Source organism: Colius striatus, chromosome 11 (assembly GCF_028858725.1).
Source record: "Colius striatus isolate bColStr4 chromosome 11, bColStr4.1.hap1, whole genome shotgun sequence".
NCBI lineage: Eukaryota > Metazoa > Chordata > Aves > Coliiformes > Coliidae > Colius > Colius striatus.
The window spans coordinates 12175453-12201007 of NC_084769.1; the positions used below are offsets into that span (position 1 = coordinate 12175453).

A 25555-nucleotide genomic window follows, 5' to 3' on the forward strand; every position below is an offset into this window, starting at 1 on the left:
CCGGCAGCACTCGGTTCAGCACCTTATTAAACTATGAAGGTGATGAAAACCTACTAAATACTCCTAAAATAACCTTACCGTGACAGCTAACGCTGTTCATTCCTCTAAGGAAATGACAGACCTATTTCTCCCTGCAGGAGCGAGCCCGCAGAGGAGCATCGTTTAACCCCTTTTTAAAAGCGACCGCAACGCTCTCCGGTCAGCGGGCCGAGCGGGCGGGCACGGGCAGCACTGCGCCTTTCGGGGAAGGCTCCGGGCCGCCGCCGCCCAGCTGCCCGCGGCGGGCACAGAGCCTCTGCCCCGCGCCCCCCGACTCCTTCCCGCTGCCGGGCGAGACGGACCGCGCCTGCGCACAGCGCCCTGCCCGCCTCCAACATGGCGGCGGCGGCGACAGCGCCGGGGGCGGCCCCGCCCCGCGGCCCCGCTGTAGCTGAGGGCGGGCGGAGGCCGCGGGAGCGCCGCAACATGGCGGCGTCTGGCAGCGGCGGCAGCCGGGCGGATAACGGCTATGGCAGCGGCAGCCAGCAGCCGCGGCGGAGGAAGGGCCCGGGCGCCCTGGCTACGGCGTACCTCGTTATCTACAACGTGGTGATGACGGCAGGGTAAGGAGGCGCGGGGCCGCTGGCGGGGGTCTCCGTGGCAGGGCAGGGCGCGGCGCCCGCCTGCGCACGGGCTCCCCGCGCGCCTCCCGCCGCGACGCGGCACCTCTCCCCGCACCGCCTGTCCTCCGCGGAGCCCGTCCTGCGGCAGCGGGAGGGACCTTCCGGGCGTGGCGGCGGGCGGCCCGCTCGGACGGGCTGCAGGCGCCGGTGCGCAGCCACGCGTGTGTGTGTGTGTGTGCGCGGGTCTGGCCGGCGGCCCCGGGCACCGGGAGCTCCTGTACGCCGCAGGAGCTGGACCAGCCGGACTCGGGACGTCTGTGTGGCGGGGCTCCCTTCCGCCGTGCCCACCGCAGGGTCGGGTGGGACGCGTCGTCTCTGTCTCTGGTGTTGCTGATAGCGCCGAGCGCCCCAACGCAAACCTGGAGACGGGTTTGTCGTACGTGCGGCCGCTTTGTTCGCTTTCACCGGCGCTGGGGCAGGTTTAGCGCTGGGGGTTCCCAGAGCGTGTCCCTGCTGCTGCGAGGCCTCAGCTGGCAGCAGCCGCCGCCAAATCGAATGAAGCGGGACAGCACATGTGAACTCCGGGAACTGCTGCGGTTTATAATTGATACCTGAGTTTGCTCTGCAGCTATTTTCTCACTCAGGTGATCATGTTGGTCACTGTTCTCACTCACCACGGCAGTGGTGTAAACTACAGCACTTTTCGTTAGAGCGGTGAACCTAAATACAGGGAATGTATCCGTAGCAGTAGTTATCCTTGATCCTCGTAACAAAGCTGTGATCCTTTAGAGCCCTGCGAGGTTTCCCCTTAAGCCTTTCATCTGCTGCATACTTGGAGTGAAGCTGAGAGCTGCCTCTTGCAGTGTGTGAGCCCCTTGGCCTGCTTGATGCTCTGCCCTTGCCCCGTGTAGCAAAATGGAACCATGGTCTGGTTGGTGCCTGCTTAGGTGTGTTCTTGGGCACAACAATAAAAATAGTGACTACTGGGAACTCAAAGTCAATGAGACTTTTTAAAAGAGGCTGTAGAATCTTACTGGAATCTAGGTAAAACCACGTTTTGAAAGATTGAGGTTATTTGGGTGGGAGGAAAAAAGAGCCTTTAAAATGGATCCCAAATGTGCCTATTTTCTGCTACCTAAATCCTGGCGGGTGAGGAGCCAGGCAAACAGTCTAATCTCACTACTTCTGGGGAAGATTAGTATAGAATTAAGATAGATAAGATTTATTTCGACAAGGCCATTGGATGTGATGATTCTTGCCTTTGCTGGTGACAGCTGGTGCTATTTTGGCACGTAAGATAGTTAGACCTGTGGAACAAAGGTAGCAGGGAGGGAAGAGCTTGGCGCTTGTCAGGTGCTCGTTACCCCCATTCCCCAAGAGCCCTGTTACTGGGAAGTGGAGCTGCTAAGCAGATTTATGGCTCCATAGGATATTTGCAGGGTATTTCACTCAAGGGAATGATAATTACCCACCAGTTTGATAAAAATGCGTCTCGTGTTTCAGAGGTACTTAATTACATGAGCAACACAACAAAGTACAGGCAGGCAGGAGGCCTCTGCAGTGTTGTGATGTTCCTACACAGTGTTAACAAGTTAACCTCTCTGAGCTCTTCTGAGAAGTAAAAGCATTTGCCTGCTCATTGAGCTGCTCATGTTTCATTCACTTAGATTTATAAGAGATCTCATAAACCTAAGTGAGAAATTGTGGTGTGGATGGAAAGTTTCTTTAAAAGTCCTGAACTTTTTAACAATGTAGGCAAGTTTCTGGGCATGTGAAATTTCAGTTTCCTCAGAAGAAGAAATGAAAACAAGTCTAAACATTAGAAACTTAGCATAAATCTGTATTTAGCTTCCCATTATCATGTAAATATTGATAGTGATTTTACCTGGTTTCCTGATTTATACCAAACTTCCTAGAAAATTCCAGTCTTGGGTGAGATGTGGCTTATGGTGCTTTAACATGAACTGCTTTTATTCTGGGCATGTTGGTGATGGGATGATTTCCTCAACCTGGAGAGCTGCCATGCGAGTCCTCTCATCAGGGTTCATACCTCTGTGTTGTCACACCCTGCCATTCATTAGGGGCAGATCACTGAGGACTCTGGCTGATAATTTCTCTTTGAATGGATGAGAATTTTGTTGCTGCCCCTGGACACCACTCAAATGCCACAATATACAACATTGAGTTTAGGGGAAAAAAATAGTTCATTTAAAAAGACTTGGTAAAAATGATATTAGGAATTGCTTGGGAGAAGCTCTGTTGTTTGAATGAGAAGGCTGATTCACAGCTGGTGGCAGTGATTAGTTATTGTCCCTTGTCAGTTGGAGTACTTAGACAGCACTGCCTTGGAAAGAGAACTTAAGGGGAAAAAAAGCCCAAACAAACCACCAAAAATTTGAAGATATCCAGATGATGAAGTGATGCTGTAAAAGCATGTCATTTTACATTATTTTTTTTAAAGTGTTTGTTTTGTTTTACAAAAAGGTGTCTTTTAATGAGTCATACAGCAGCTTTATTGTGCAATAAACTGGTAGTAGAGTACGTTGTAAATCATAGCACCTTAGCTTTATTTAAAATGGGTTGAGTAACAATCAGAAAATCTCTCCATAATTATTGTAGTTGTCTTGACTTAGCTAAAGAAAGCATACTGAGTCTAAAAATAATAGATCTTATTTCTAATTTTACACCATAGTGCCTGTACTATGTGGATTCTTTATAAGAGCAAAATTGTAGAAAAAGTATATCTGTGGATCCCTAAGTGAAGCCGCATACGCTTACCATTTGGTTCACATGTTTTAGGTGATTTCATTGAGAGAAGGGACCAACATGTCACAAGAGGGAATAGCCAGTCCTGCATGCATTGGGCTCTCAGAGGTACTTGCTCAGGTCTCTTGAAACACTTTGGTTCAAAGTATTGAGCTGCAGCAAGCAGGGCATCTTTCTTCACTTGCATTCAGTCAAACTGTTATTTTCCCATCACAGCGTGAAGTCATGCCTGACCTGGCACAGAAAACTCATTCTGGAGGCATAGATGCAGCACAGAAATTATTTCCTAAAACCTGACGTTGACTGAAATCACTGAATAATAGGGGAGTGGAGAGGGAGGGCATGCTGAGTTGAGTGTAGAGGTTTGATAAGCTGCTTTAAAATGTGATTACGATTCTTATTTTTAGTCAAGTACCATAACTGACTGGTACTTCTGGGTACAAGTAGCTGTTGGTGGTAGAAACAGTGAATTTCAAAAGCATTTTCATTACAGCAAGATAGATCTTAATGTAATAGCTTTTGAATTCACAAGGGTTTGTTTTATTAGTGTTGAGCAAAGAGTGTTCAGGGTTATGAGTTTCATTGTCCTCGTCTTCAGTGACTGGTTGTTGAGAGACAAAGTACAGTTCTCCCTTGGAGGTGTGTTCACCATTAGCTTTGCTGGATTCTCTTGCATAAATGTTGCAGATCCTCAGTTGATTTTGCATAAGAAGAGAAATAAAGGGAATTAAGCTAAAGACTTGGGCATGAAGCTTGCTTATCAAGTCTGAGCAACTGGAAGGAAAACAAATTGCGTGTATGCAGTCTTCATTTTCTTTAGTTTGGATTAATCAAAGAGTGGAATGAACTGTTACAGAGTAGTGTAGGGGAAAGGGGCCTGGGGATGCTGTTGGACAGCAGGATGAACATGAGCCAGCAATGTACCCTTGTGGCGAATAAGGCCAATGGCATCCTGCGGTGTATTAGAAGGGCTGTCTTCTCCTCCCCCTCTGCCCTCTGGAATATTGTGTCCAGTTTTGGGCTCTTGAGTTCAAGAAGTCAGGAAGCTGCTGGAGAGAGTTCAGCACAGGGCCACAAAGATGATGGAGTGGAGCATCTCCCTTCTGATGAAAGGCTGAGGGAGCTTGTTCAGCTTGGAGGAGACTGAGGGGCGGCCTCATTAATGTTTACAAATACATAAAGGGCAGGTGTCTGGAGGATGGAGTCAGGCTGTTCTCAGTGATGTCCAGTGATAGGACAAGGGGCAATGAGTATAAGCTGGAACATAAGAGCTTCCAAAGAAACACAAGGAAAAACTTCTTCACCGTTCAGGTGAGGGAGTACTGGCCCAGGCTGCCCAGATGGGTTGTTGAATCTCCTCTGGAGAGATTCAAAACCCACCTGGATGAGTTCCTTTGTGACCTACTCTAGGTGGTCTGCTCTGGCAGGGGGAGTTGGACTGGATGATCTTTTGTGGTCCCTTCCAACCCTTAAGATTCTGTGATTAACTTGTGTGGCAGTGGTAATTTGATGAAATGTGACTCCAGCTGGTCTGTCAGGTAGACTTTAGTGTCTAGGTCACAGAAAGTTGGAAAAAATAACTTACAGCTTAGTTTCTATATGACAGTGATGCATTTGCTGCCCTTTGAAACTTCTCACTACGTTTCCTTTTCAGTTGATCTTCCTTGCTTTGACCTATTCCATTTTCTCTAGTCATTTAAGATTCACAGAAGCAGGACAGAGATACTAAAAGACAAACTAGGCACAGTTTTTAATTTTGTACAGATTAATACTTTGAGCTGTATTAAATGCTTTTTGAAGGACAGTAAATGGAATGGAAAGTATGTTTTTTCTGAAGTCAGAGATCCAGTGGGGATAGTGATGATCAAATGGCTGGAGCTCCTCTGGGAGCCACATGCTTTCCCAGTCCCTCGGTTCAGTGAGAAGCATTTGCAGGCACAACCAAGAACTGGTATCTTGTGCAACCTGGGAAATTGTTGAGAAACTTTGAGTTGGGCAAACACGGAAGATTGGGAAAAATGACAGATATGAGTGGGACAGTGTCAACCTGCTGGGATTTACTGTCCTGAAAAAGCAGCAGTGAGTGTTGCAAGGGAGAGTTGTGAATACTGTCATGCTTACTGCTTAATTCTATGTTGAGGTCCAAATACAAAATTAATCAGATTATTTCTTTGTAAACAGCAATTAATTGGCAAATGGTTGTAGTTTAGTTTCATAAGATAGCTTTACTTGCAAGGACTTCTGGCTACTGGAAAAAAGGAGGGCCTTTTTCTCATTCCCCATTTCTCTTTACCACCCCTAGTGCTTTTCTTTGGTGCCTCTCTTCTCAGAACATTCAATATTAAAATATTTTTTTTAAATATTTTTTCCAGTTGTGCTTAAACACAAATTTGAATGCCAGAGTTACTTATTTTTGGAAAATCTCAGCTTCACAGTGTACTTCAAACAGTTATTACATTTGGGACAATATTTGTGTGTACTTCATATTACCTAATCTAATGCAGTACCTGTAAGCATCTAATATACTGTAAATGAAGGGAATTTCTTCATCTTCCCTGTTAAAAAACTACAACTGCAGGTTTCTTTTTTTCTGAAAGGTAGGAAGCTATTGTATAGTTAGGGGACTTACATGTCTGCACATACTTCCAGCAAGTGCACTGCTATTAGTAGAGGTGCTTGGTGACTCTTAGCACAACTTTGTAACAGCACTTCTGGGTATGGAGGGAGGTGGAGGTAAAGTAAGGTGACATTAAGAGTAGCTGAGGCCAAGACAGCTAGGGTGAGTCTTTCAGTGAAAAGTTTGGGAGCTGCTGGTAAGGATTCCCACTTCTTGTTGTTCAACTCCTTTCCCTGTGTTGGCCACAAGCAACTGGAAACTCAAGTTAACTTTACATGCTAATTTGAAATGAAAAAGTATTTGAGCAGGGTGTACCCACCTTTAGTTTTGTGGCTTGTCCTAGACTTCACTGAAGAATTTGAGATTGTGAGCAAATGCTGACTGGACAGCTGGGGCAATGAAAGATGTTACTACATCAGCCAGGAATGGAGGAAAAGTTTTTTTGGGTTGCTTCATGAATTACCTGAGGGAGAAAATCAGCAAGGTTAACAGGTCACATTGTTTTTAGTATAGGTGCAGTTACATAGGCACTGCTTATGTAAGCCTGGATATATTTGTTGCTTAAAAGGGAGAGGTGGGACAGGACTGTCCACTGCTGCCTTCAGGGCTTTTACAGGCTCACTTTTGCTGTAGTTACTTGCCCGTAGCTGGTTTGTCAAAATATGTGCTAGTTGTTCATCTGCGTGATCTGTCATAATGTCTAAGGGTTTACTTTGAACTGAAACATTCAAATGATTACTTTTTGGCTCTTCATTGTTCATGTCATACTTCTTTAAGTTATAGTGTGGTAAGAGAACTTCAACTGGCAGTAAATGGTTTTCTGCTTAACCTAGAGAAAGTCTGGTGCCAGTCTTAAAATATCACGAATATCTGTTGTAACTAATTTAAACACAGTGCACTCAAAAATAAACATAGAGATTAAAGACGTTGGTATGTATTTTGGTGTTGAAAGATGTTTAAAAATATGCATAGTCTTTATCTTAGATAAATTTGAAGAGAATCCAAACATTCAATATTTTCAGTATTGCAGAGAGCAGGCAAAAAGTATCTTTCTGGGCAGCTATATGCTTGTTGCTTTCTCAGATATTGGAAAGGGGATTAAGGATTTCTTTGTATTTATGCTGTACATAATGTTGCCTTATGTTAAACTTGCTTCTCTCTTTCAGATGGCTTGTTATTGCAGTTGGTCTAGTTCGAGCATACCTGGCTAAAGGTAGCTACCATAGCCTTTACTATTCAATAGAAAAGCCCCTGAAATTCTTCCAAACTGGAGCTTTGCTTGAGGTAGGTGTAGCCTTCTTCCTCAGTGTTACCAATGTGTGCATGAGAGTTTTGTTTAGGAGAAATGAGACAGCCTTTATTGAACAGTGCTTTCTAGGCACCTGTTTTTTCATTAACATTTATAGAGTGATTTGAAGGTAAACATAAGGAACGTGCCTCACAAAAGCTGAAATTTTCCTTTTAGCAAGTGGTGAGGGAGCTCACTGTCTGCTATTTAGCTTGTGCAGAGAGGTAAATATGCAGCTTAATATTTGAAATGCAAACATTGAATCTTAAAGCTCTTGCAACAGAACTGAGTGTGTTTCTGAATTGCTACATTTGAAACGGCAGTGACTTGATTTTTGTTTTCTTTTTTGTTCCAGATTCTGCACTGTGCGTTTGGTAAGCTTGCAAGTTTTCAGTTGTCTTATTTTTATAAAAGACTGCAGTTTTAGCAATATATTAGCATGAAAAATGTTTTGGTCTGTGAATTGGCAGATGTAATTATTGCATAACTCACTAATTTTTGTTTGAAGCGCATTCCAGTTTTTTACTACATAATTTGACAAGTTGAATCACAAGAAGGAAAATAGTCTAATGGGTTTTCAATTACTTGATATTCTATTTTTTGTCTAGATCTTTTCAATGCTACAAATCTTAGAGCAGTTTATAAATGTTTTATAGCAGATCATTACATTCCATCTCTACATCCTATAATCTTCTGTAGCAAGCTGGCTTTCCTCAAAAAATATTTCTAGCTGCAAGTAATTTAAAATTCAATAAAAATAGCATTTCAAGCACTAGAACATGAAAGCCTGCGTCCATAGAGCGTGGATACAGGTTGTAAAATTAAGAAGGGGCAAACCACTCTTTATCCCAGTTCCAGCTGTCCTTTGATGGAACCGCTTGGGAGAGGAATAATTATGTAAGGAGTGATAGAATTACACTTGTCTGGTTTGTTAGGCTGCATGGGTAGGGAATGCTTTGGCCTCAGAACTAGCGTGTTTTGTACGTGGAAGAGATGATATGTTGCAATCTCTGCAGGATCAAAGCCATGTGCTACAGAAGGGAGCAGTGCCTGTTTGCATACCTTTACTTAACTCTGTTTTTTTATAAACAGTCCAGTCTTCACAAAGAGACAATCTTATATTCAGGTAGTTGGTCTCACAATTTCAAATGTGAGTGTTTGCTAGCTGTTATTTAAAAAGGAAGATAGCATCCCTAAAGCTGCAGCTACAGACTTGCCACTTTTAACATATTTTACAAATAATCTACATACTTGAGGCTGTAAGTTTGAATTTCTGTGAAAAAGGGTAATTTTAACGACCAAATGTAGTAGCTGGAAGTCTTAAAATCCTATGCATAAATTTGTCAGCAGAGGGCAGTCTCGTTCTGTGTTTGATAGAGTAGTTCTGACCTTCCTGAATAATTCAGTTACTCTGGAAATGTTATCTTACAGTGGGCAGTTTGTAGACTGTGCATAGATCGTCCCAAGAAATGAATATCATATACACCTCATATTCACATAAAGGCTCTGAGTAAGCTATTTGTATCATATTGGGTTGGACTAGATGATCTCTAAAAGTCCCTTACAATTCTGTTTTATTTCACCAAATCTCACTTACTGTTTTTTACATCAGAGGAAACTATCCCCCTTTTTTTTTAAAGTCTAGAATTAATAATGAAATGTGAAATCTTTGAAGTTAAATTTCAAATTTCACTTGAAATTCTCAAAACACTGGGCAAAAGCCTTGCAGATAAAAGGCTGTTTTACCATCCTAAATTTATAATGCTCTACTGTTTCCTTAAGCTCAACTTCCATGCAGATGCCAATGTTTACTAGTACTAAATCGACAAAATGAGTGTACGAATTTGAATTGGATTATCTTTTCCTCACACTTTAGAGTAAATGTCCTGACAAATCAGTGATTAGCAGGAGAAAGTCCTGTGTTTCACCTTCCAGGCTGGTGCAGAACAGCAAACAAGATGACTATACCAGCCTGTCTGTGTACAAAGCTAATAAGCCTGGCTCAGCTGATTGGAGCTGTGGATCCATTTAGCCCATGTTATCCTTAGTCACCCAATTTAATATTAGTGGATCAAACCATTAGTGGAATGTTGCAACATTTTATCCTATTATAATTTTTGCTTTCCCTAGCAAAGTTTTTTTTCAAGAAAAAATCCACAACACTTATTTTATTATAACTTCTTATGGATTTTTTTTTCCTGTTAGTGGAAGCATTTATCAGCTAAATAAAGTGAAGGTTTTTTGCACAGCTGGATACATTGCTACCGTTTGCCTACTGACTCCAGTAAAAGTTTCTATGCAAGGAGAAACAGGAAATTTGCAGATTCCTTTGCCCCTGTGAAACTAATTGCTACAACCAGAGCTGTAATTCTCTGTCAATAGAGGAGCTTATCTGTGACAGATGGCTGTGTGTATCAGCATAACTTTTCTCTCTACATCTTTTCAGTAGAATCTGAAATGTTAGCATCTGTGAGGCAAGTTCTTCAAAATATGAAGACTGGTAGGGGTATGTCTCTGTCAGGCATGATTGAGAACAGAACTTTAGCACGTGGAAAAAAAATGGAGGAGAGGTTTATGTGAAGAGAAGTGGTAATGTGTAGCCCAGAGACCAAGGGGAAAGGCTGAAAGGACAGGGCAATGGAAAGTGAACATCTGTTTATTTTACTTGTATAGCAGACAGAACCCAAGCATATGAATGGCATTAATAGCATGGAATAGCTTCTGCCTGGAGGAACTTGATATGGAAAGAGATGATAGGAGCCACCAAAATGTAGAAACAATAATAGTACAAGGAGTTTGTGAAGGGAATGGAGAAAAAGCAAAGAAGGCTTTGTTAAGTACAGGCCCAGCCTACAGAATCGCTACAGTACCAGGTTTCCTACCATGGTAATACTTAGCAGTAACCCTCTGGTAAGCCAAAACCAACACTGGTTGACTTTGGTTTAGCGTGGTCAGTTAGGAAGGATACAAGAGCTCCACCTGTAAGCTGTGCATACAGTCTGCTCTCAGTCAGACTCCCTGGGAGAGAGGAAGCACTTGTGAGGAGTTGGAGACTTAGTCCAGGATTGGAAGGGGTCTGGGCACGGCTTACTTTTTTGCTTGGTCCTGGACCTTAGCCCTCTGCAAACACTGCTCTAAGCACATGTGGTATTGTATAAGTGGTGACAGGTGGTTTTTAAAATGCCACGTTTAGAATTGACTGTCAGGTACCTTTTCAGTGCAGTGAGTAAATAATTTAAGGCAAATAAAGTTTACATAAACTGCAGCTGGTGAGTAGCTCATTTTGGTCTCCTGTTTTTGGCATAGATTGGCATTGTCTTGGGTATAATGAAAAACCTTGTTTGTCAAAGTTTTGAGATCTTGGATGGTTCCTACACAGTCCTTTTGGCTTATTTATGGATTCCTTTAGAAGAACATTAGATTATCTTGCTTAGGAAGAGGCAATCTAAATTGTGTAAAAGGAAAGGTCTGTTAGATCATAGGAGTGAGCCTTTAATGAGTACAGATGGTGGGATTTTCTAGCACTCCCCTTTTGTGTTATCTGAGTAACAGGATTCTGCCCTGAGGTTCTACAACAGAAATTAGATTATGAACAATACACGATAAAACTGAAGTGTGTGTAGGCATTTTCCCTCCTTTGAAAGAAAACTAACATAATGACTGTGACTGAAAGTAATTTTAATGGAACTTGCTTTTGGCTTTTCTTGTTCTTTCTTTTTCTTCCACCTTCCAGTTTGGTCTTTATAACTCTCTGAGGCCATTGTGTTGATTGCTGTAACTTACATTTGTTTTGGAAGCACTTTTTACTGTATTTTAGGAACTGCTTCTGCATTTGTCTTAATCATGATACTGGAAGAAAATAAATCTTATGTAATCTTGCAGTCTAGAACCATTCATGGTCTATCAGACCTGAGTGTCTTGGATCCTTTCAGCAAGTCAGAACTTGCATAGAAGAACCAGTGAAATCTGCTTCCTTCATAAATCAAGTATTAAAATTGTTTCTGTGCCTACCAATGCATCAGTTATTCCATGGGTTTTTGATTTTGTGCTTTTAAAAAGTTATATTCCCAGGAAGGAATTATAAACTTTCTGTCTAACAGAGTAAGGACTTGATCAGGGTTTCCTCAAAGTAGTTATACTTTTTGCTTGCTATTTTGGGAGATATACTGCGCAAAGCATCTTTATTATCTTGGGTATTTTAATAAAACAGGGTTTAATTGAAAGACTGTATCCCAAAAGTCATTTCATTGAAAATTATCTCATTTTATTCAGATGTTTTGTGAATTAAGGAATGTGCTTTGATCATAACAAAACCAATTACTTGTATTTGTATCAAAATTGATACACAAAGTCTTGTCAGGGGATTGCAGTGCATCAGGCCATATAAACACCACAGCACAGACTTCATAGTCTCAAATTAAAAAAAAAAAAAAAGCTTTCCCTGAAAACATTTCAAACAACTAGACTTTGGCTTAGCTGTGTTTTATTTCCTTACCTCCTGCCCTGATAGTCAGGAATATTTACTAATTGCAAAATATCTTCCAGGCATTGTTCCCTCTTCTGTTGTTCTGACTGCTTTCCAAGTGATGTCAAGGGTTTTCCTGACGTGGGCAGTAACACATAGTGTAAAAGAGGTAAGTTAAGCTATGAAATAGAAAATCTAGTGACCCATGCTGAAAAACAGGTGTTGGTTGTTATTTTATTTTCCTCAAAATGACTTTTGTTTGAGTCCAAACGTGTGAAATGGTTAATGTGAACTTCTGTGGATCAAAAGAAATAAAAATAAATCTGATATCATCATTACTTGACAGTCAACTAGACTGAGGTCTGATTCTCTCCCTGTAAGATATCTAGCTCCTCAATAGATTTTTTTGCAGGTTAGTGTGTAATATGGAACCCAGAATTTGGGACAGCATTCTAGTATTGGCCTCATTAGTGCCAAAATTAATAGCAAATCTCCTCACTATCTCCTTTCATACACAATTTGCTTTCTTTACCATGGTGTATGGAAACTGCCCCTCAACTTCTTATCAACAGCAATGCCCAGATGTTCCCTGTTATCCCTCTTCAGGATAACCCTCCCTCTGTCTTTTGTTTTTCTTACATTCAAGCATAAGGTGAGTTTGGGGGCCTGTATGTTTTTTCTCATTGCCTACCACACTGAGTATTGCTGTACGTTGTAACAAACCTCTGCAGAATCTTATGGAAGCAATCTTATTTGAAGATGAATCTTGACAGCTATTTTAAAATCTAAACATGTTTTAATTGATACAGATGATGCTGACAGACTCTTTCATGTCATTTGAATACCTTGTAGTTGCCCAGATATGCAGCGTCTGTGCTCTTACTTCAGCCAACCAATCTTACTGGTTTTCTTCTTGTTAAAGAAATTACTTGATGCCAGTGTCAGTATGGCTGCCTGAAATAAGTAATGGTCATCTAGTGTTATTACATGTGTAGGATCATTTGTGACTTGACGTGGAGAATGTCTTAAGGAGCCTGTCGTATTAACAGGCCTTCAGGGAAACGAATTTCTCTTCCTTACTCTAAACATAATCTCAAGAGTATCCACCTGCATGTAGAGTAACATAAGTCACTGTAGTTCCTAGAAATTAACAGCCCTTGCTCCTGAGGACCTTTAATTTCATGCTATTTTAACTAGAGGAATGCTGTTTTTCTCCATAAACACCTTACAAATATGTTGGATTTTACTTTTGGTGCAAATAAATGTACTTCAGTCTCTGTTGGTTCACTGGAGATAAGTACTAGAATTTGAGCCAAAAAAATGCTGTAGTCATGAGATACAGGATTTTAGACTCATGCAGAAAATATTTTTAAAGAAATACACCTGCAGTTTTGCTTGTTAACTGTATAATCTTGGGGTACCTGGTGCTTCATAAAGAACAGTGATAATGTGTTTTTATCAATTGCTTCCGGGTTTTGAAGTAACCCAAATGTTAAAGGTTGGATTGCATGGATTAGTGTTATTCCCTGTGTTATCTGTTAGGCATGAAGGGGAAGTCTTTAAAATCATTGTGGGATAGGTTTGAAACTTATGCCCACATTCTCACCAGAGAAAATCAGCAAAATGGGAGAAAGTGTGAGCAACAAGTTCAGCCTAACATTCATTTTTTAACAGGGATTCTCCCAGCAGTCTTGCAATTGTTTCCTCACATTTATGTGGTCTTTTGGTTAATGTCTTGCAAGAGAATGTATTATGCATTACTATTTTTCATGTCTTAGAAAGTGGGCATAAGAAAGTGGGTAAGGATGTGGAATCCTGTGATGATTTTTTCACCTGTGACTTAGAGCAAATAAATCAAATGAAGAGGCTGTATTCTGAGCCCTCCCCTTCCCCCCAGCCAGAGAGCCTGCAGTCTTACCTGGGGAGGTGTATTGAAAGTATCACGAGTGTTCTACTTCTTCTAAAGGGTTGTCTGCACAAGTGAGCTCCATGGTGAAGCCCAGGATTAAATTCTCACACAGCTTTATGGAACTTGTAAGCTATGCAGTTGCATGATGAGGTTCTTGTAAAATAAAATGCAGTTTTCCTCTTTAACTTTTGAGTAAGGCTTGTGCAGTATCTTGCTTTTCCAGACTCTTTTCATGTATAATATAGTTAAAAGAAGAAACATCTGTATTGCATCCCTCCTTTCTGTCAGAATACACTTCCAGATACGTGATGTGATTTGAAGCATGCTTCTTGCCACTAACATGTTTGTGCTTTTTGTTGAATTTAGTGCTGATGTGTTGTTAAATTCAATATGAAAGTATTTATAATAAATGTTAAAGCATGGCAAATGTTAAAGCACTGCACACTTCTTTGGATAACAATGAGAGTCCCCTTACCTCCAACATAGGACTAGCTGTTGGCTTAGTGGAGAAGGGCCTGCCATGTAATATAGACCTTGTAATTGTTCTGTGGTTACACGAGAAAGGAGTTGGTTTGCTGAATTTTACTGTTTCTCCTATAAAGGAGGGAAGAGAATGAGCAGACTGGTATGAAAGTCCTAGGGGAAAAAAAGTAGGCATAGGAGAACAGAAGGTGTCCTCTTCAGTTCAAAGTTGTGGTTTTGAATTTGTGTCATTTTGAGCAATGACATCATCTGGTGACATCGTGGCAGGCCTTCATAGAGCTCTGTTCTGTTAGATAGTACTGTACCTAGTTCTGATGGGTAATTAAAAAACGGTGTCAACAGTGATTTAATGCTTGTGCAGTTGACTTCAGTTACAGATAAGCTGCAGATAAGTGTAGTATATATTTAGAGAAACTATTCTAGAATGCAGTGAAAAGAGGATTTAATCTGTAGAAAGGATACTTAAAGAGTGAAAAGCATCTTAATTTATGGTATTTAAGACTAAGTTGTAGTAAAAGTCCACACTGGAAAGTTCAGAATGCTAAATGGATGAGTGCATGTGAAAAGCCTGGTTTGGGCTCCCAAGCTCAAGAGGGACAGGGAACTGCTGAAGAGAGTCCAGTGCAGGGCCACCAAGATGATCAGGGGAATGGAGCATCTTCCTTGTGAGGAAAGGCTGCGGGAACTGGGGCTGTGTAGTCTAAAGAGGAGAATGAGGGGGGAGCTCATTAATTTTACAGACATCTAAATGGTGGGTGTCAGGAGGTTGGGGCATTGCTCTTTTCTGTTGTATCTGGTAACAGGACAAGGGTTAATGAAAAGAAGCTGGAACACAAAAACTTCCAGTTGAACACAGGAAAAAACTGTTTCACTGTTGAGGTGAGGGAGCCCTGGCACAGGCTGCCTAGGGGGATTGTGTAGTCTCCTGCTCTGGAGGTTTTCAAGCCTGCCTGGATGCGTTCCTGTGAGACCTGATTGAGGGGAACCTGTTTAGCAGGGATGTTGGACTGGATGATCTCTAAAGGGCCCTTCCAACCCCTACCATTCTACGATTCTGTGATCACTGCTTTACATCTGTGTAATATTCAAGTAATGCTGTGTAACACAAACATCTGTCAGGCCCTTTGTGGCTACTGTGAAGCTTTCTTTTTTTTTAACCAGTGTACCAGAGAACCAGTGCTCTGGAGGAAGATGTGTGGTTTCATCATTACAGTTGCACAGTGCTGCTGATTTTACTCTTATGCACTGGATTGTTTAATTATGTGTTGAGCTGAAATTTTCTGCAAATAATTTGTCAAACTGTTGCTCTTAATGTGGGGAAATGTGTAGACTTTCCCTTCTCATGCATAAGGAGAACAGTAAAAAACCTCTCATGCTTTATTTTGTGGATTCCCATTTCTCATCTTTGTGTCTTAAGAGGCTGTGGATTCTCTTCTGTTTGAACAAGCATTGTCTGTTGTTCACTGTATTGAAGATAAGCTAAAATATTCAGGACTCTCCCTGATGATAAATTGTTTTGAAACACATACCAAAAGATTATGGGGATGGTTTAATTGACCTTTATTAAAGCAGTTGGATAAATAAGTTGTAAATAAAGTGTAAGATGTGCTTTGACTTTGTCTGACACCTCCTTCAAAGATTGGCATGAAAGAGTAGAGATGAGATACCACTAAGCATAATGCAGCCCTCTAAACTCAATTTATTGAGTCTACTGTTTAATGGCTGTACTAGACCCTTGTCCTCAGCTTGGAAGAGGACTCATGCAAATGCAGTATTAGTAGTGGCTAAAAGATTAAGACTTTTGAGAGAGTTGTAAATCAGTTCCCAGGGGTTCAATAACATGCATTTTGGACATCTTTATCTGAACTATTGAAAAGATGGCAGTTGTCAAAGACATGTTCCAATAGTGACAGACTTCTGAGGGATCTGTTTGTTTCCTACACACTTACTTTTTAACAATGAGCTGTGGAACATAGTTAAAATACGATGATAAAATGCATGGTTGTCCTCTGTTACTGCATAGACTTGGAACTATTTGAAAACTGTAAAGGTCACTTATCTATGAAAGCTACCACCAATTTTCACTATTCTTTCTTCTTTAAATAGCAATACAAATTATAAAGACACTATCAGTGATTCTTTAAGTGGACTTAACAGGGTTGTGTATGTCTGACTTAGATTAGTGTGAACTGTTCTATTAAGTTCTAACACAGTTTTAATACTAAACCAGATGGGAACAGCTTAGATCTGTGAAGGCAGTGTTACAGAAGTCTTGTGATAGAACTGGATTGTAACTGCCAGATTTTCTGTTTATATGTGTATCGTTCACTGTCAGCTTCACAGTTTCTTCTCCGTGTTCACCTCCTTGGGTACTACTTGTAGCCACAGATTTTTGCTTGTTGGTTTTACTGGCTTCCATAGTTAGGGAAAGAGGTGAGGTTTCAAAGTACAGGTTGAAGTCTGTGACTCATAGTTTTGGATGAACTCACTAAGCTGCTGCTCCTGATTTGGCCAGAAGATGCAGCTCTGGAGTGCTTGTGAAGCACGTTGCTCCTTGGGTACAGCATCAACTGTGAACTTTTCCAGCTAGAGGATTAAGTCTTGCGTATAGAGCAGACCCCAAACAGGATGGGGATCTTGTAGCAATGTAAAAATAGATGTGATATCTTCTCTGAAAATCTACAAGTCAGTTTTGGATTTTTCTCTTTGACGTAAGGGAGATTAATATACAAGCAAATTATCACAGTTACATGTGGAAAAAAGACAAGGTGCATTTGCTGCAAAAAGCAGGAAAAGTGACTTGAAATGCTGTGTGCAGCAGAGTATAGATTAACAGCAGTTCTACATTCCAGGATACCCCAATATTTCTGTATAAATCTTTCTGGGGTTTGTAGTCTGTGTCAGAAAGGTTTTGTGGGTAATCATCAGGGGTGTTCTTACACACACGTATATGATCAGTCCCCTTATTAAAAGGTTTCTGATTGCCATGTATTTTCTTGTTCCTTTTCTTGTTTGCACATGTACTTTGCCCCAGATTAATAGTGTACCACCCACACCTACTGACTTCCTTTTAGCTTTTTTCAAGAGTTGGATGAAAAAAGAAAATGCGGGCCCCTGTGGTTGAGCTCTTTTTGTTCCCACGGTCCACTGAATTTGGGCTCAAGGTACTCTTAGAGCTGACAGTCCTGTCGAAAGGGAGGAAAGGAGGGGGAGGGCTGCATAAAAATCCTGTTTATACTCTCAAGAGTTTGTAATGCAGGAATGTGACCCCGATATAATACTTCATCTCTCTTATTCCATCTGAAACTTAAGCGTCATAGTTATGCTCCCAAATCTAATATATCTAATAATTCATTTAAACGTACGCGCTTTTGAAGTATAACCTTCAAAATATGAAGGGAGTAAAAGCTGGTTTGGTGGTGTGTGTCTGAAATATAAGCTCTAAGAGGTGTAAAGTAGTGAAACATAATAATGAGTGTAATGTGAGAGGAACTGTGCTGGGTACAATATCAGGAAAAGGAGCATGGAGGAATGAAGCAGGCTGTTGTCAAGCTTACCTGAGGTGAGACAAATCTGAGTTTCTTCTCTCCTCCTGACCTGTGTCCTGGTATTAGCTGTTTTGCTGTTGTTCATAATTAGGGCCCAGCTTCTTAACTGCAGAGAGAAGAAAACATTATCTCTACTAAGAAGTAGCACTAGAATCAGAATACAAAGTCCAAACCAGGTATCAAGTGTTAAGACTGATGTGTTAGCATCCTTTCCGCTTGCTGTGCTAGCAGGGAGTCATAGGACTGAAATATAAGCTAGTACTATATAGGAGAGGGAAGAGTTATGAGTTGTACTCAGCATTTGAGGGATCTCTTGTAGTGACTTACCTTGCACAGAATGGGAGATCTTAGGTTATCTGTTTGCCAAGCAGACCTATGCCTAAGCAACTAGAAAGATATGGAGCATAAGAAGGGTTTTTTACTGTTGTTACTAATGTTGCTTTTAAGCTTAATCTTGGAGTCTGTTTTCTAAGCTGATGCAATAACAGCAACCCGTGGGAATTGATTTCTTTGAGATTTTCTTGGGTCTGTTGAGTAATTAGTAACTTGAATTCATACTGAGCTTTTCTTCTTTCTTACAGGTACAAACTGAGGATAGTGTCCTGTTGTTTGTAGTGGCCTGGACGATCACAGAGATAATCCGTTACTCTTTTTATACCTTTAGCTTGTTAAACCATCTTCCTTATCTCATCAAATGGGCCAGGTAGGTGGCATAATAGAATTCACAGCCTTAAAGCACTGATTTGACACACATATTTCTCTTGTAAAACAGTTGCAGTACAAAAAAAAATCTACCCTGAGGTAATTGCTGTGTTTGTGAATGAATTCCTAGCTTCTTTCTAGCAGATTTCTCTGTTAAGAAATATCTGTTGCATTGTAAGCTTAAAGTAGTTTGTCAGAAGTCAGTCCTATTTACAAAGTGATTGTGCATGGCAGAACCTGACAGTCAACAGTAAGGGGGAAGTAACCTGATGTTTAGCAGTAACCCTTGAATCCAAGGGTTGTACTTGAAGCAGTCTGTAAGCTGATTAATTTCAACCGTGTGTGGCCCCATTTTAGGTAATATAATGACCTCTATCAAAGAGTTCAGAAATCAAAGTAACAAAGAGGGAGTGAGTAGTTGTAAATCTTATTTTTTTAGGTTCTCAAAGATAATCTTCAAATAACTCAAACTGAATACTGAATTGAAACTTACCTTGCAATAGTGTTCACACCTTGCCATGCTCTAATCAAATAAAAATGAAGGGAAATAAATACTGCTTTGAGAATTTAAAACTTGAAAATCCATAGTAACATTTAACAAATACTTTGTCAGACTTTTGTCATCATTTTTAACCCTTTCTGTAAATGTTTTGTTCTAGGTACACTTTGTTTATAGTACTGTATCCGATGGGAGTCTCAGGCGAATTGCTCACAATATATGCTGCATTACCCTTCGTCAGGCAGTCTGGCTTGTATTCCATTAGTTTACCTAACAAGTACAATTTTTCTTTTGACTACTATACATTCCTGATCCTGGTTATGATCTCTTACATTCCAAGTAAGTATGAGTTTGTGAGGGTATTTTTATTATTAAAAGCTTTAACAGGAAAAGCTTGTAATTATGGGACTAACAGGCATTTAACTAAATGGTTTAGCAAATTTAATTTTGAAAATTATCCAAGGAAAAAATTCAGTTAAAACTGCAGGGATTGCATTCTACCAATGCTTGCAAAACAGTGAAACGTAGGGTTTTTTCTCCTGCACTTGGAATATGAAACAACTGTGGTACTTGGCAAATGTTGACATCTTTTGTTATTTTTTTTCCATCCTACTTACAGTCTTTTAGGAGAACAAAGTTCAAAACAACCTCTCAAAATTCAGTTCTCCATCAGGAATAAGAACGTTGTTTTTACATTAGTGGGTAGGTAGGGAACCATTTCTGTTGAATTAACTTGAATTGGCGTAATCTCTGGTTGATGTTTCTGTAGATGGAATGAAGCTTTGGCTTTGCTGCTTTGAAATGAAGAATAAGAACATAGAGCCTTTACCAAATTTAAATGTGCGAATAAAGTCTAACATGCAGAATAATGTAGTGATGATGGTTGCTGCTGTTAGCTATCTCTGCAGCTCTCTTTATCTTCTTGTTTGTGCAGAATGATAAACCATATCCAAAGATTTAAATTTCAGTAGTGTGCCTGTCTCTATAACAAGAACTTAGACTTTCAGTTAGAACTTAGACTTGTAATTCTGACATCAAAGTTCATAAGTTCTTCCCACCTGTTCTTAAAAAAAAACACAACCCATTTTCCATGCATTTGTTTCTTCTTGTCCCCTTCCTCCCAAAATGGTGATGTTACTACTCCAAGCAGTCAGAATAATATCATTTGTTTTAGTAAAAATATCCAGAAGTATTTGTATCTAGTGACAGGACAAGGAGTAATGGGATGAAGCTGGAACACAAAAAGTTCCATTTAAACGTAAGGAAAAACTATTTCAGTGTTGAGGTGAGGGAGCCCTGGCACAGGCTGCCCAGGGAGGGTGTGGAGTCTCCTTCCTTGGAGGCCTTCAAGACCTGCCTGGACACTTTCCTGTGCGACCTGATCTAGGTGAACCTGCTTCTGCAGAGGGGCTGGCCTAGATGATCTCTAAAGGTCCCTTCCTACCCCTACCATTCTGTGATTCTATTTATTACTTCCAGTGCGGTGGCAAGATGACAGTTGTCAGGCCATCAATGTGGGAGAGATGCCACATGGAACTCAAATAACAAATGTGGCATGCTTCCTACATGGAAAGTGGTGTCTCTTAAATGAGGTGTATTTTCTGTGATCCATCGTCATTGCTGGATGCACAACTTGAATGCAGTCTTTTATTTTTTTATTAGTATTGTGAATACTATCTTAATTCTGAGAACAAACTGCTTGGAACCAACCTAAGCAGTCTTAGATGCTCTTTCATGTGAAGATTTATTTTATTCCTGAGATACAAGAAAAGTGATGTTTGTTGCAGTCATTGATTAAACTGTAGTTTGGTTATTCGTTCTTAAAAGCTACCTAAGGAACTTAGCCTTCTGAACCGACTGAAGATCTTGGAAATTTTAGGAGTGTTGATAATCACAAGGAAAGCAAGAAAAAGCTTTGCGTGGAGGATAAAGACGTAAGAGGTGAAAGAGGCATTAGTTTATATAAAGTTCCTTAGATCCCAAGAAAGTAACAGTGAAATTCTAAGACATTAAACAAATCTGGAAATGTTACTCTTTTGGAAGGACATTTTCCTCCCTGCAGTGTATTGTCTTTTATTGTGTGTTTGCAGTTCAGGAAACTTTTGTCATCCTGATTGTACATAGAGAGTTAAATAAGGCAAATTGCACTTAATTAAAAATGTGATTAGCGAAAAAGTAAATAGTACCCAGAGCCTAAGGACAATATCACTCTCTTTAAGGAATAAAGGGCAGTAGATAACTTGAGCAGAGAGCAGATAAGCGTGTTTTCTTCTAATAGAGAATTGATGACCTTGAGCATGTGACTATGCATCTTAGGTTGACATGTGAGCCTCACTTTGTGCTTTATTTACTTAAAGTCTGTTTTCTCTTCAGTCTTTCCTCAGCTGTATTTTCATATGCTACACCAGAGGCGAAAGGTACTCTCCCACACTGAAGAACACAAGAAGTCGGAGTAATTCCAACTCTTTTTCAGAACTTTTCAAACATCAAAATGCTGCAGATTTTCAATACCCAGCACATTTATAAAGAATATACCAAGATAAAACAAGTCAAAGACCAATAATTTAGCAAGAATAACCAGTAGATCTGATTTCACTGATATTCCACAATGTAAAGCATTGGAGTAGTTTTCAGCTTGCAGTGCTTCAGACAACTTTTAAACTTTCTATGGCTTGGCACTTAGCCTTTTCCTTTAACTGATGTGCTAAATGGTTTTTGTTTATTACTAAATGCCTGAAGGTTGCAGTATGAGTGATGAAGTTGTACCCACTAAATGCTTGAATTGGGATTATATTACTGATACCTCTTTTTTCTTTTTTAATGCTTGACTGCATGCCAGAACCTGTATGTATTGCTGTGAAAGCAAACAATATGCTCTGGAATACTGTAGGATTTTGTCTCAGAGACTCCAGTGGAGAGTGCAATCCAGGCAAAGTGTTTGAATTTAGAAAGGTAGATTGTGTATTTAAAAGGTGCTGGGAACAAGAACAGGAAACCAGTTATGGGAAATGAGAGAAATGTGGTTCTTTAGGAATTTAAACAGTAGGATATCGGACCAGAATGAGTTCTCTGAAGATCTTGTTTAAGCTGATTACTGAAATGCTAATGTTAAATCAGAGGCTCTAATGCTTATCTGAAACATTAAAAATCTAAGTACTGCATCCCTGAATACTTTTTTAAATATTAAAAAACGCCTGTAATATTTCTAGTGATGTCAGTAATGAATCTAACAATATAAGGAGGCAAGTCACCTAGAAATAGGTGAAGTTCTCCCTTTTTTTACTCTGTCATCTCTGATCACTCTCCACTATCTCAGTGGCACTCATCTTCTAATGTTGAGGACTGTTTGGTCTACTGTGGAATCACTTTGAGAGCCTTGTTCCTCAACCTGACTTTTCCTAAGTGACTAATGTGTATCACTCTGGCACAAGCAAGCAGGCAGTTCCAGGCACTCAGCTTCTGAAATGTTGCAAAGTCATAAAGTTCTTCTTTGAAAGCAGATTATCTCATGTGTTATGTACTGCTTTTGCAGATTGGACAAGCCTTCCTTCATCTGCTCTTTTGGAAAAGCAGAAGACCATAGAAAGTTAAATTCTCCTCAGTGATTTCTCTGGGTTCTCAGGCTCAGCCTTCCCTTGGGAAGGTAAAACAGAAAATGAAAGAATGGAGAAAAAAAACTTGTGGTGAGGCAGAAAGCACTAAAATGCTGTGTGAGCAGTGCCCCAAGTTATGAACAAAGTGTTGATTTGGGGTTAGGGGGTGGGGAATGAAAGTGACAAGTGGAGCAGGTAAATGCACAGATATCTGAGCAAAAGCAAATTGCAGTTACAGCCTTTGCTTTGTTAGAAATTAATGGTCAAATAGTCCTATCTTCACTCAGTCAGAGCCATTAGATAACAACACAAGGGCTTCTCTGGCTTCTCCCATGTAACATGATTTAGTGTATAAATGAGGTGTGATAACTATCAAGGTACCTGCAATATTGATCTCGTGCTGTGCCTGCCAGCACCTCTCCCTGGATGTGGCCCATATCTGTGTCCCAGTTACTTGTGCTTGATGCATCACACCCCTCCCTAAACATAGCCAGTAAGAACTAAGGGCACAGGCTCTCTATTCTAGCACTTGAGGAGAGCTGGATTTATGAGTATTTTGGTTTATTTGTCAGAGCTACATTAAAAAAAAGGAAAATGTTTGAATTTTTCAGTTATTTCCTTTGACTCCATCAAAAAATCTGATTCAGTACCATGTGTAACACCTTTCCCAATCACCACAAGTTGGTCTGTTGTAAGCAGGCAGGGGGTAAGAGACAATAATGATCCTTGTGTCTATTTTAAACCTTTTGGAGACAGTTATTTGCTGTAATGAAAAATGCTGAGTCTGTATATGACCTCAAAGTGGATTTGCGTTCAGAGATGCAATGATTTCATTTCTCTATCAGTTTATGTGGTGCTTTAAGTGATCTGAGAAATGCTGCATTATACTGAAGTCATTCTTCAAAAGTGTAAATTTCCACCTCTGAACAAAATATCTTTTGCTTATAGTTGCTAGCAAAAGAGTTAGTGTCAGTATTTCTGAAGGATGTCATCTAAAAGATCTGATTTCCTGATGTACTCAGATTACTGGATATTGTAAATATTCAGCTCCTGAACATCTCTTGATTTGATTTCTGTGCCCAAATAAAAGATTTGGTTTCAAATTGGTTGGTCCAGTCTGGAGGAAAAAAAAAAAGGCTGTGTAATGTTCCTTTATTAAACAAACTTGTAGCTCTGTTGATGAGAAAGGTGTAGTACAGATCTGTATTAGATGGCATTGCACTAGGGAAAATCAGAGAGCTGCCAGTAGGTAGAAAGCTTGTACAACCAATGTCTTGACTGAATTAACTTTATTATGGAATATTTAATTGAAAGTATTAATTTGCCACACAAATGGAAATAAACTACAGCCTTTTAAAAGAAAACTGGGTTACTTTTCATTTTAAAAAAAGAAGTTGCTTTGCTAGTAAGAAATATTATCAGCAAGGTTGATTTAAATTCTATTCAGAAGTAGGAACGTGCAGTTAATATGTACAAGAATTCCAGCACTTCATCTTGCAGTGTTTTTTCAAGTTTACTTCCATGGAAATCTCTGGAAGGTGATTTTGAGTAACAACTGTTGTGTGGTGCCCTAATACCGTTTGGGTTTAGTCTTAATGCTGACTTTAGTCACTTACGTGGGTTTTTCCCTCCTCATAAAATAACAAATTTCCCCTCGTATGCCACTGAAACTGTAATGTGGTTTATGTGAACTTTATGATAGAAGCTTTGATTCGTACACTTTGCCACAAATCTAGAGGACTTTTTTTCCCTCCCCAGACTTATTTACTTGGCTTGCATGTTTTCTGTCAGCACCACCAAAGTTCTGCAGCAGCCACGTGTTCTACTTTGCTAGTCTGTGTGTTGTGTGCACTCGTTCGGTTGACAGTACTTTATGTTCTACCATGCTGCTTTTGGCCAAGTTAGTCACTGCCCTCTAAAAAAAACCAAGGTTCTTACCAGTACATAGTTTACAACTGGAACTGTAGAAGTATTCATATTGTAAAATACAGTAAGATGCAGGTTACAGTGCAGGTAAATTGTAATTTTTCACAATGTGATGTTTCTATCAAAGGGGGGGGGGCTTTATTATTTATTGGTAGAAGGGTTGGCATTTGTGTGGACCAATCTGCAGTGTCATTTTAAAAACCTATCTCTCAGCTTAAAATTTTCATGAGTATACATCATGCATTTGATGTATATATCAGTGAAATTTGGGTGAAAACTATATACTGTCATTTTTGTATTTTTTTCTATGTTGTGAAGAATAAAATTGTAATTTTATAAGTCTGATTCACTAAGATTATTATAAGTTAAATGTATTTTTTGTATATTTAGGAATCTGGTATTACCTGGAGCTATGAAAAATTAAGCATAGACTTTTTATGCATGGCTGGAAGATATTTCTACTTGATAATGCAGTGGAATGGTTTGTATGCTAAAATACTAGTCCATGTTGTTGCCTTGTGAAATTGATTCTGTGCTCTCTGCCTGGATTTGGCCTCCTGATCAGTGATACTAATGCTATAATCCAAATAAAACAATTCTGAACAAAGTGTGTTGTATTGTTGCTGTTTAAGGAACAAAAGCAAATACTTCATAAATGGGAGTTAGGGCTGCATTTTTGTGTGTTTGTATGTAAGATGTACCTTGTAATTTACAAGATTTTTTTGGCATACATAACTTTTGAGCTCAAACAATGGAATCAAGCAACTTGATACTGTTAGGCTCTGCTTTTCACTTTTAAGAGGCACTTGTAACAACTTGTTACTATGTTAATGTTCAAACTTACAACTTCCTGAAGGATCCTCAGAATGCTGAGCTCTTTGTTCTCGTCTTGTTATCTGTACTTTACACGGTGATGGCTTTGTACAAAAACAAAATAGTTTTGAGTATTATAAATATAGTGGAATGTTTAACTAATGCAACAGAATAATTCAGAGTTCATTTACTAAATATAATATGTCTGCTACCATGGCAACATTCTTGGCATTTTTAACACTTCCTGAGAGAGATTTTAAATACTGTGTGTAGATGCCATTAATGCTCATAAATAACAAGTTATAGTCCTCTAATAGGAACTGAGTAGTAGTTGCAGAGTGAGT

General features: G+C 39.9%; 1 protein-coding gene across 1 annotated transcript; it reads left to right on the forward strand.

Moving 5' to 3' along the window:
* The first annotated feature begins 441 nt into the window (after positions 1-441).
* Positions 442-25342, forward strand: HACD2 (3-hydroxyacyl-CoA dehydratase 2). The gene is made up of 7 exons (XM_062004978.1): positions 442-602; positions 7152-7269; positions 7629-7647; positions 11819-11907; positions 18260-18381; positions 19040-19218; positions 21253-25342. Exons 1-7 carry the CDS (start codon positions 466-468, stop codon positions 21333-21335), a joined length of 747 nt encoding a protein of 248 aa, XP_061860962.1. The 5' UTR covers positions 442-465; the 3' UTR covers positions 21336-25342.
* The last annotated feature ends 213 nt before the right edge of the window (positions 25343-25555 follow it).